We start from the raw sequence: 12675 nt of genomic DNA, 5'->3' as shown, positions 1-12675 counted from the left end.
AGCATAAGTCATTTGAGGCCAGAACTTCACTGGAGTGAAATCAGCATAGATCTATTGAATTCATGAGAATTGAGGTAATTTTCACTGCTTTCAATCTCTGGCATATCCAACAGCAGACAGGTTAGCATAAAGAGATGGCATTTTATATAGCCCCTTTTGAACACATCTTTCTCTCTCCTGTGTGCTTTAAGGAACTGAAAAAAATCTCTGAATTTTCCTTATTTTAGCAGTGTGGACTGCATGGCACAGAATCCTTTTAAGGGCATTAGAAAAAAACAGTCGGTCACCTTCCAACAGGCAACTACACACAGATAATCCTAGTAACCCCCATGATGCTTAACATATTACTTTTCAGTTCTCTCTTTTTAAACTTGCATTCCTCCAGGTATTACTATCTAACTGTCTAGGTCTATCTAACTATCTGTCTAACTAACTGACTTTCAAGGATATTGATCCAGCAGTGCAAGTTAACTTCTCTTGGAAGAAGGAAGAAGAAATAATATCTTCACTTTCTTGGCTTCCTGAGCAGCAAGGGAAAATAAGTCCCTGCAAACTTGTATGATCTGTAACATGGCAAACTGTTTTTGCAATGAAATGGTAACAAACTGACTTTGGATGGGTGTTATGAGATCTGAGTCCTTTCTGTACTCTCAGGCAGGACCAATTCTTTATAACTTTTTCTGATGTGGCAATTCCTACTGAGTCAGTGTGGGCCTGTCAATAGAAACAAGCCTAGCAATTCTTTTATCAGTTGATAGTAGTGCTCAAATTGATTTTTACTTTTGGTTTCCAATGCACCACTGATCATGTAATAAATACTGAGAGAGTTGGCAATTGCAGCTGATTGTACTTAGTTGATTGCTGCTGAGCTGGGTGCACAGCGTCCACTGTGTGCACAACTTCTCATTTAAAAGTGCAGGACCAGAACATTTAGGTTTACATCTGGAGGAGCCTTTGAGCACAGGATAGGAAGGCAGTGGCCTGAGATTTGGGGTAGCTTTAGACTGGTGTTGGAATTAGTGGATGCTAATGGCAGTTTCAGAGCTGAACATCACTATGATGCTTTCACCGTTCTGAGAGCTGATACTTTGCATCACTGCCAGTGCTGCATTTGTGGGATTGGTCTCAGTTTAATTAGTCTGATTAATCAATGACATGACAAGGATCCCCGTGTTACAAAATATAACCTCTCATTTTCCTTTCCTGCACAGGAAAATCCCTTGGATTAACATCTATGCCCAAGTTCAGCATGACAAGGAGCAGGAAATGATTGGCTCTGTCAGCCAAAGTGAAAATGCCCCCAAAATCACTCTGAGTGAGTTCACAGACCCTGAGGAGCTGATGGACAAAGAGCTGGACACACGAGTGATGGGTAAGAGACAGCCCTTGGCTGGAGCTTGTTTCACAGTCTGGGTGAGGGTGTTGGTCATTGGGGTATTAGGAGAGGCAGCGACTGTGACCCTAGGTAGAAGCAGAGCCTGAGGCACTGAGATAGGGAAAAAAATCTCTCTCTGCAACATGGTAACAGGGAGTTTTTCTTACAGTTTTTCAGCTTTTCTCAGTGTTACATGACCAGGGTAGGAACTAGGAAACAGCAATAGGTGGAGCAATAGGAGTTAGTAATGACTGTGGCTCACAGCTATGCCTGCTCATGACCCTGTCTCTTCTGTGGACAAGTCCCAAAGTCCCTGAAACCTCAGAAGAATCAGCTGAACCAAGCTTACACTGTTGGTGTTCTATCATTACACGTTAATATATCCCTAATAGCTTAATGAGTTTACTGCTGGTCAACTGAGCTGTAGTAACAGTTTTTCTGCATGCTCCATGCTTACTGCAAATACAAAAAAGGATGTGTTACTCTTAAGAACCTTTTCTGTCTTTACACGTACGCAAGCACATCCTAAGAAGGAGTGAGAAGCAATATAGACCAAACTGTTGAAGCCACTGCACTGACTCTGGTCTCCATTTTCTTCTCCACAGGAAGCATCTCAACAATTGCCAACAGTGAAAGCACAAAGGAAATCCCCAACTGCACTAGTGTTTAATACTGAGAATCCACTTGGTCTACAACATTTCTGACTTTTTATTTGTAATTATTATTGTTATAATTATTATTATTATGATGATGAAAAAAGAAAGTTATATGTCATTATTATCATTTGGGAGGGGATAGGGTGGGCTTTTTCTGTTTACCAGGGCTGCATTCATAAATAGCAGGGGTTCTTCATATTTAGGAAATACTCATCAGGTTAGCAAGAAAAAGCAAAGAGAGTCAAGTATGCAATGGGATTTGAATGCCAGCCTCCTGTTAAATACAGAAAGGGAATTAAGTATTCAAATCCAACAGGTAGGTATAGTACCTTAGGCAACATGTTGTAGGTAAATTGTCCCTTTTCAGCCCTTTTCAAAATAAGTCATGAATCAGCTACTTCATCCTGCCAGAGGGCTCTGGCTGGGTTGTTGGACCAGGCTCTGCAACATGCCAACAACCGTAGCTTTCCAATGACATGCATGTCTCAGCTTTTTGCAGGATCTTGCCTCTCTTAATTGCTTTTAATTTCAGTCATGCTCTGGCACTGTTGACTGCTGAGAAAGGAAGAAAAACCCAGAGCAAACACACACGTCAGTGTTCCTTGGATTGTAGATTGACTGGAGGAGACAGCACCACAAGCAATGAAGGAGCATGCCTGAGTTTATGAATGCAGCCCAAACCCCGTGCATGTGAATAGCGAGGATGCCGAAGGCCTACTGTAGATAATTACAATGTACATAGCTTTTTATTTCTTGGGAAATAATTTAATGTTTAGTAAAAGAAGATATGTTTAAAACAAAACCTGAACCACATACACACACGCACGCGCGTGCACACACACACACACAAGTGCGTGCGCTCGTACACGCCAGCCAACCAGGGACCGTGGTGAGTACTTGAATCACGCTTTGGTTCCAAGCGTGTTCCAGTTGTCTGTCATATTTCAATCTGACACTGCTGTCTATAAACAGCATAGTTTATTTTTCTGTGTATAACTGCAAGACTTTTTTTTTTTTTTTTAATATATATATATATATAGAGTATAATTTCCTATGATGGAGCAGAAAAAGATATTAGCAGGACAGACTATGAGCCTGTCATGAATATTTTAATGATGTTCATCATCTATTCACCTCTGTCACTGTTGTCCACTTCTGGAAAGGATCTTGGTGACATCCATTAGGGAAAATGAGGAAAACAAACATGAAATTATCACCATCTCAGTGTGGGCAAATACCAGTATGCTTGCAGTACCCAGTACAGCCTCAACTCAACGATGGGCCAGGTTGCAGTAGCTTTATTCCCAGCGAGGTCATGCTTTTAGCAGTTAAGGTGGTGAAGTAAAGTGCTGTTCAGGACGTGTAAGAGTAGTAAGTTTTGCTGAACATGATGCAGGCTGTTAGGGACTGCTTTTTGGTGAAGGGGATGCAGGGTCAGACCTGCTTAACTGAGCTAGGAAAGGTCTTTCTTATGGGTGCTGCAGAATGGCTGCTTCCAATTTTGCATGGAAATGCCATCAGAGTAATTTCTGCATGGTGGGTTGGTGCTTTCTGATTAGAACAGGGCAGTTAATGAAGAAAAGGTAGTGAAAAAGCTCTTTAGGAATCTTTTAGCACACTGAGTTGAGGATAGGCCCTAGGAATGGTGGAGTTTTGGGGCAGTAGGTTGACCTAGTGGTGAATTACTTTTACTCATTTTTCTTGAGTTGGTGATTTTAAAAATGGACCTTATTCTGCAGAGTATTGAGTTATAAGACCCAGCAGGAGTGGAAAGAAGATTGGAGGCGCGTTTGGGAAAGAAGATTGGAGGCACATTTGGGAAGATGTTCTAGTGCTTTTATGGTAACAGGAGGCAGAAATGAGGCTAGGTGACAATGTTTGTTACCATTTTTTAGGATCTGAATACAGGACTCCACATCACCTTTAATATATCTGGACTGAAATGAGGAGATGGCTAGAATTTAGGTGTTACTTCCTACCTCTCTGCATTGCAACATGCCAGCTGGCTACAAACCAGCCTCAGCTACATGTGTTCACTCTGTTAATGGGCTGGAATGTCTTTCAAAGGCTATAATCCTGGTGGGTCTGCAGATGGAGAGAAAAGTGCTTAAACATAGTTTTGCAGAAAAACACAGGAGGTATTACAAAATTAAAATTGTAAAACCAAAATATAGGGAAATACTGTTTTGTGTGAAGTATTAAAGCTAAATATTCTCAATTCTTCTACTCCTCTATTTCTTGTGAGCCTTTTCTGTTGATTTAAAAATAATTCCTTTCTGTTTCCTCCCTTGCTTTTCTGCTCTAGTTCCTAATATAAGCTGGAGAGTGATGGCTATGTTACTCTATTTAACCTTGAGTTTCCATCCATCACATGTGCATAAACTGTTGCATTACTGTCTCTGTTCTACTGAAACACCAAAGTAGTTTACAGTAATGGCCCAGTGATAACACTGTTAGCACAAGGCCATAGCTTCCCATTTAGGTATATATCGGAGGGATGTACATAAACGATGGTCCTGTAGGCCTTGAGCTAAATTGTGGGCTGATCTCAGTCTTTGCTGGTCATGAGGATTTGAGGGACTGCTTCTCTGAGCTGCTGCAGAGGACTGAATATGAAATACTCATTATTTTCCATATTAACTTTTTCTTTTATAAACCAGGAAACGAAGTCAAAAAGTTAATTGTTGTTTGGAGTTTTCTAGGTTTTTCACGGGATTAATCTCATGTTGATTTAAAAAGAAAGGCAGAGGCTTACAGTTTTCACAATTTCTTTTCACAATTTTTTAAAATTTTTTTACATTTTTTCCCTTTACACTCTTAAAGATGGCTGTTAAAGATCTCATAACAGATGGGAGGAAGCAAGGAGGAAAAATTGGGAATAAGATGCTGAAAAAAGTGGAAACATTTTCACTTCTCAAAGAAATTAAATCTCAATGAAGGCTGAGAAATTTCTGAATGATACAGTTAATTTTTGGAGAAACATCTGTCCAGAAAGCCATTTTCAATTCAAAATTATCCTAAAGGCACTACAAAGCAAACAAACAAAATCCATGGAGCCAAAATTAAATGTCAAAAAAACCTGCCTGATTCTTGAGCTGGCTCAAACATCATGTTCTGTGAGAAGTAGTGGGTATCATTACCTCTCAGGGTAGTTTGTCACACTTCTGTCTGGACCAGAGTGTGCTCCATGCACATTTGGAAAGAGCTTCCTAGGATGTACATGGGACTGCATTTGCCAGATCATACCTCCTGCATTAGGACACAACCATGGCTGCTGGCAGCTGAAAAAAGTTTGTGTTCATGACTGAAAGGTGCTCCTTTAGGATACTAGAAGGGTAACTACTGCATCGCAGTGGGATACCCAGGGCTGTATCTATCCATTGGACCTCTGTAAGGTTTGGATTGGGCAACCAGCACTATCCATCTTTTTTGGAAGGTACTGAGCTGCAGCGTTGGCACAGACTGGAGTGTTGGCCACTTTTATTTGTGTATTCCGTGCTGGGAAATAACAACTTGGGATGTCATTGGGTTTTTTTTCCCCTGCAAGTTTTACCCCTGGGGAAAACGTAATGGAAATTCTTGAAGCTGTAGATGATTATTTACCTGAGTAAGGAGGGAAAGAGCCAGTGCCATGAGTAGAATGTAAGTAGCTCCCACGCTGTAGTTGTGTATAAAGAGGAAAAGAAAGAGAAAAAGAGAGAGTAAGAGACTGGGTCAGTGCCCTCTATCGCTGCCAGCCTTTCCCCCATGATGGATTCTGCTGTGTTAGCTGTAACTTAGGAATAATGCATGAGACCTGGAGACTAGATGCAGCTTTTGGCTCTGTATGGCTGTCAATCTGCTGTAAACACCCAATAGATCCTTTGCTTAGTTTAACCTGTGCTTGAGAACCCCAACACTAAGCCCGGAAGGATTGGAGATGAGTCTGGAGCGACTGGGGACTGCAGAGTTTTTCAATTACAGCTGCCATCAATAAGAGCATATGCAGGAGAGCGTGAGTTTTCTTCTGGGCTAAGCTTTGGTTTTAGGAACGTGCAAAGATGTCCTGTTCTCCTCCCTTTCCCTTCAATCTGTTCCCACACACATTCCAGGTCTGGCAAACCAAACCAGAAATCTCACATCCCTTATGATGATGTCAGACAGTGCATTAAACCCAAACCACAACCATGGTTTTAAAGGATTAAATGAGGCAGACAATTGCAATACCTGTATTAAACACAGTAATACAAATGCATGAGTCATATATATACATATATATATACTGTTCTTGGTTTTATTGTTCCATTTGAATATTTCTACTGTAAAAAAGGCAGTGGTTTTGAAATTGTTGAAAATAAATGTATTTTTGTACATCAGAGTTACCCCTGGCTGCTCTTTCAGTCCTTGTTTTTCTCACACTTCCGTGTGGCAAAGTCTGCTCTGTCTTCACTGAATTTTCCTTGCCATATCTAGCCCTCCAACCCTATCTGTCATTCAGGGTCATGCAAAGCACATGGAGGGTGAACAGAGAAATGTTATAAGGCAGGATTTTTAAGATAAAAGACAAAAAAACTGCCTCTCTTTCCTTCTCACTCCAAAAATAATTATCTACTTGCCTTTCCATCCCACAGGCTGATTCCCTTTGGTGCCCTGGAGGTAAATAGGAGGGGAGAACTACCCCCTTATGCAGACAAGGGCCTGTGAATCTCATGCTTCCATTCCTTCCATCTAACAGGCTTTAGTCTGGAAGAAGCTGTGGAGTGCCTAAGTGCCATCCCCCACCTCCCCACCCCACCCCCCCAAAAAAAGCACACTTTCTTCACTCCTTCACACAAGAGACTATTTAAATTGGAAAAGAGAGCATGGAAATGTGTCTCTGGATATGCATCAGCCATCTCCCTCCATGGGCATGCATACAGGCACACACACGCGCTCACACCCCTTTGCTTTAGCTCTGGAGGTCCATAAACTGCAGATTTCTGGAGTGTGGGAGAGTTACCTGGGAAATGTCTCTCCATGGCTGTCTCCTTCTTATGCTCCTTCCCAGGTGTCCAATACTGGTCACTGGTGGAGGCGAGACTAATGGGTCAAATCTTTTCTCTGACCTGGTGCAGCTAATCTTTTATGTACATATTACTTAAGAATGCAGCTGGTATCTATTTATTCTCCCTTTTATAATCAATGATCAGTTGTTTCTGTTTTTCCTTTATGTCAGTAAGCTGAAAAGTTCAGGCAACCAAGACTAGGTTGGCCATCTCTGAGGGTCATGTATGAGAGACCTCCAGCATCACAGAAGACCTCTCAGCTTTTGAAATCTTTGGGTCTGGCCCTCTTTACAGCAATGCCAGTATAACACTTCTGTTCATGGTGCTGCCCAGGAAAAGTGCAACATAACTGCTCCTGGGGTCAGCTCATCACTGTCTTTTTCCACACTTCGTCGTGCTGCTCAAGAGCACCCTTATGGTCCAAGGCTGCCATGCTGGGTGTGGGACACCTGTAGCATGGCAGAGAAAAGTACTGTCAAGGCCATTTTCCCCAGGTGTTGCTACTGAAAAGTTTGGCTTGGTTTGGGCTTGCTGACTAATGATGCTCTTGTGTTCCTTGTGCAGGGAGAGCCTTTCATTACTTGTATAATGGGAGCACCTAGAGGGCCTGGCTGAGAACACATCCCCCTTGCGCCTCCCACTGAATAAACCATGTTGCAGCGATGCCGATGATGGAGTGCACAAGTGCAATGAGGCTTGACGGGCTGGCTGCATCCTCACCCACACACTGCAGTCTAGGATAGAGATGGAGGAAGGCACATGCCTGAACCAGCCAAGGCTCTGTCTTCACACTCTTTGGGGCATTGGGCTGGATTCTCCTGCTGTAAGGCAGAATCTGAGAGGCACCTGATGGACTTTTTGTACTGTCCTGGAAGCTGAGTGCCCTTCTAAAACCATCAGCCTGAAGAGGTTTATACTCACTGCTCCTGCTTGCCAGGAGTGTGCCCAGCCTTGCCAAGGTAGGAGCGGAGCCACTTTCCCTCGGTTCATTCCAGGCCTTGGTGCAACCAGAAATACAAGTTCTCATGCCCCAGGGGATTAGCCCAAGAGAGGATGCCTGTGCTCCAGGTACCTCCCTGTGAATGCTGCTGCCCAACTTCCGGTCCTTGTTCTGGGGACAAATGAGACGTTTCCCATCGAGAACTCATGGCACCATGCACTTCAACAGGGAGAGGCAGTGCTTAGCTGGATTTGCCTTCTGCTCCGGTCTTGCTTTTTCCTTGGCCCTCTCCCCAGTGAAGTACTCTGGTTATTAAGCACTATCAAAGCACCATTGCATTACTGACATATTATTGTAATACATCACTTGAGTGCCAGTCTGTTGTCATATATCATGGTGCTACATCAGAGGACTGACAAGTGACAGGACCCCCAGACTCAGAGACAGATCACTTTTCTAAGCTTTATGGGCTGCTTTTTCTCCCTAAGACAGCAAGCAAAGGCAAAGAAAGCAATGTTGGACTGCTGCCATGAAGCTTTCAAAGCCTTTAAATATATTTATCTATACATTTTTCCCTTGACCCTGAAACATTAATTAAACAAGTCTGCTGATGTTTCTACATGAGCCCGTAGAGATGGGTTTATTTTGGGTCATGGAGGAGGGAATGATTGCTCACTGTGCACTGTTTCATGAGACTAGCATGTGTGAGTGTCTACGTGTGAGCAAAAGAGAAAGGTTTGTCCTTGCAAAACAAAAAAAGGTGTGTTCCTGAATTTCAGAGAATTTATTATTAGTAGGTCTCTTGACTATATTTTTAATGCAGTTGTGCAAGTAGAGAGAGGACAGAAGGTAATTGTGGTCGTTGCTGTTGGGATTTTACCTATGGTAATACAAAAGGATTTGCTTTGTCATTGCTTTATGCTAGTTCTACCTGTGCAGGCCCACCGACATCAGTGAATTTAGTCTTGATTTACACCAGTCTGAGCTCTCACATTTGCAGGAGTTACATGCCTGCTTTCAAGGACAGAATAAATCCTTTTTAATGCCTCATTGTGAATGTCAAACAGTTTTCAGGCCAAAATTTAGGGGAGATTGTAATACTACTACTAATAAAAAAGCACATACGGGGACGTAGTGGGGAGGAAGGAGGAGGATGTTTATTAAATGAAACAGAAATGTTATGATGATGTGTGCTTTTAAAAATCCTGTGTTGGTTACATGAACCCAAAAGGCAGAAAGGAGAGAAAAACTGGAAACCAGGCATGAAACAGAGTGAGGAAGAACAGAGGTGGACAGGGCTGCCTGAGAGTCTGTGGCTGACTAGCATGTACAGTGAGAGGAACATGGGTGTTTAATCATTTAATAGTTTTAGTATGGGAAATTTCTGAAGTCTCAGGCTGGATCAACCAAATCAACAGGAGATGTAGCACACCTTGTGTATGTAAGATGAGGTCATCTCTGCTCCTGCATCCTGAGGCTCAGCCTTGAAATTCAAGTTTTAAGCAGCTGATTCCCAACTGAAGGCCTGGTGTTAAGCACTGAGGTTCCTTGTAGAGCAGTGGTGGGTGCGTGAGTGTTCAGGCAGGATTTGTAGGCCATTTTCAGAGCTCAACTAAGGGTTGCATGTAATTGTATTCAAAGGGTTGGATGGATGCTGTGAAAAAGAAGTGGTTCCTGATACGTGATTTAAGGAAAATGGGTCTGAAGCGGTCAGCGGGGAAAGGGCAGGAAGATGGGATGACGAAATGCCATGCAATATTTGTCAGTTCATGGGACTCACTCCTCATTCCTTTATATTAATTGGAATGTATGCTGGGTGAAGTAATGAGTTAAAATCATTTCCTGGGATGGGAGGCAAAGGTAAGCTTTTACGGGGAGCTATTTAAATGGGCCATCAAGAACTGACTAAGGCAAATGGCCGGGCTAAGACAAGGGATGTAACTACCTGTCCTTGTCTTTTCAAAATGAACATCCCCTGAAGAGACTCTCAGAGAAGCCAGGGAGATTAGAGGAGTTTTAAGGAGGAGAAGAGATGGTGAAAATGAAAGTGAGACAATCTGACAATCAAGATAAGGCAAAGTCAGCCTGGGCAGCATCTCTTGCTGCCAGATCTGGAAATGTTTGGCTGCACTTATGGTGTCCCAACACATCATTTCAGAGTAGTTCCGGGTCTCCTGAGAGTCCACAAGGATGGGGAAGGACTGAGAGCCATAACATGCCACTGGGATGCTCAGGGACAGAGAGTGCTGCCAGCAGAAAGTGAAATGTTTCTGTTACCTTAAGAGGTCTGCTCCACAGCATGCATGTGCTAAAGTGTCTAAAGCTTATTGTAGGCAAGTTTGGGAGTCTAAATCCATTTGCGGCTCTGGACCTTACTGCCTAATAATATCGCCTACACTTGGAATAATCTTATATATTGTTAGGAATACCTGTGAGACTATGTTTTTAATCTTTTTTTTAACCTTGAAATGTTCCTGTCAGTTCCACTCTACAGGCTGCTAGAGATCTGAACCCTGTTATAAGATGCTGAGGGAGTTTCCTCTTTGGTTTTCGTATAAAACTTCCCTTCCTTTTGTAGGTTACACAGCAAAGTCTCAGCATAAGCTTCACCTGCCTCTACCCGTTGCACTTTGGGACTATGAAAAGTTTACAATATGAACAATATTCACCGTAAGAACAATTTATCCATTTCTAAAAGGAAAAAGCTGCAGAAAGGACAAACACACGCATCCAATTCTGTAGCTTTGGTGCAGGAGAGCCTGGAGATAGTTTTTGGCATCAGTGGGCACATTCACTGTGGGTCTGTCATTAACTCCTATAGGCCTTGGGGCACACCACCACTCAGCATGAATACCCACATGAGTCCCACAGCCCCTACACCTTGCCAGCAGAGGAGAAGGATTTAAGGACTGCTGCAAATTATTTATTAATTCAAGATATTTTTATCAGCCTCCAAACATTAACTGATCCTGAGTAGTGGGAGGGAATTGATCTAATTTATTTATTTATCTATTCCATTGAGGAATTTTGGACAAAGTTATTTTGAAGGCAAGGTGTGAAAACAATGCAAGGTCTAAGCAAATTAGGACGGACTATGCTAGGCTGAGAACCAAGCTCCTGTATGTCTGTTCGGTGGAAGTTTCTGGGCTTAGGAACTCTTCAGAAAGTCCAAGACTGATCCTCAAGTGCCCTTTATATGGTCTGTGGGATGGAGGGCAAGATGGAACTGAAGAAAAGTCTTAGTTCCTCACTTAAATGACTATTTGGACTTAAATCACTAACCTAAGGTCATGCATTAGTTTCTGGTTTGGGCTAAGGCAGATCTCTGCATGCAGTTAAGCTCCATCTTGTTTGAGTCTGAATTTCTGGTTGTAGCTGCTGCACACAAACAATCTGCGAACTGGACTGAACCTCCCCTAAAGACCACCTGGCTTGCATTAGGACCTCTGACTGTGAGGAAGCCTAAAAGGGACACTTGGGTCAGCGGACTGGAAGGTGTTGAAGGTGGAAGTGGGTGGAAAAGACTTCAAAGGGAGGCTAAGGGTTCACTCTGAGCTCAGAATGGTGCCAGGCTTTTTGTTTTGTTTTGTTGGGTTTTTTTGTGGTAAAATCCTGCCTCTAATTTTTAAATCAGAATTAATAGCTAGTCAGGAATGTTGGCTTCAGAAGTTATTATTATGTTTCAACAGATGTTCTACCAGTCAGATTATTTAATTAGCTTCATGCTCCTTAACCTCATAAATCTGTGAAAGCTGTGACAAGGAAAAAGAAAAGGAATTAATGATAATAAATCAATACCCTAGACCTTCTTAATACAGTCTAAAAAGTTTGGATCAAAGCACTGTTGAAAAGTTTGGGGAGCAAACTGAATGTCTCTGTCTGGGATATAAATCTTACTTGAGCACAGTTTTGGAGGAAAATACCCAGGATTCTCAGCACAGCATCCTTGGAAAGTGGGGAGAGCCTTTGTATGTGGGGAGCTGGTTCGGCATTGGAGAGACCTGCATACAGTCCCTAGCTCTGCCACTGATTTAAAATGTGACTTCCAGAAACTCTGCCTATTCCTTTTCCTGTCCTACTTAAACAGTGGGAATGTTCTCTGAAGCAGAGTCTTACCCTAAGTACAGCCATGTATTTCCGTGCACAGAAAGTTTGCATCATGTCTACATCTATGGTGATGTAGAGATGGTTACTTTGGGAACTTCAGGGAGAGAAGTGACGGTAATAAACAGTAGCAAAAGGGCAAGGAGACAGTAATATTCTGACAATTTTCTTCTTTCTGTTCCACTGGGTCCTTGGGTTTTCATATACTTACCTAGAAAGCAACTGATTTTCTCAAAACAAAACAAAAAATGGAGCACCCTCTTTCCACAAAAGCATTACTGCCTCTTTGCCCTTCCTTTGGCTTATGGGTCTGTTACAGACCTCTTTGTCTCTCTTCTGATGCTCCAGAACCTTTCATTAAAAAGGAGACAATTAATAAATTAGTCTCTGCCAATTATCCACTTCAGCTTGACACAATTCTATGTTTTCCACCTGTACACTTCTTTTCTTCCCCAGCATGGGAAAATACAACTTCTCCTTAACATCCAACCTACACCAGCCCAGCTCTTTGATGGCTTCTAGGGTCCTAGGACCCTCTCACACAGAGAAAATTAGATAGGTTAATACGTGTACACA

General features: G+C 42.5%; 1 protein-coding gene across 1 annotated transcript in view; it reads left to right on the top strand.

Annotated features, from left to right (window-relative positions):
• The window catches only part of SORCS3 (sortilin related VPS10 domain containing receptor 3), a gene marked incomplete at both ends in the record, with an annotated part of 312909 nt that extends 310864 nt beyond the window's left edge, over positions 1–2045 (top strand). Inside the window, 2 exons of the mRNA XM_082311355.1 lie at positions 1212–1372; positions 1981–2045. Of these exons, the coding sequence (XP_082167481.1) occupies positions 1212–1372; positions 1981–2045 (226 nt within the window). The remainder of the gene's footprint in view (positions 1–1211; positions 1373–1980) is intronic.
• Positions 2046–12675: the final 10630 nt, after the last annotated feature.

The sequence above is a fragment of the Platalea leucorodia genome, assembly GCF_965183815.1.
Source record: "Platalea leucorodia genome assembly, chromosome: 4".
Classification (NCBI taxonomy): domain Eukaryota; kingdom Metazoa; phylum Chordata; class Aves; order Pelecaniformes; family Threskiornithidae; genus Platalea; species Platalea leucorodia.
Note: the sequence above shows the minus strand (reverse complement) of the source record. Positions and strands in the feature narration are given on the sequence as shown.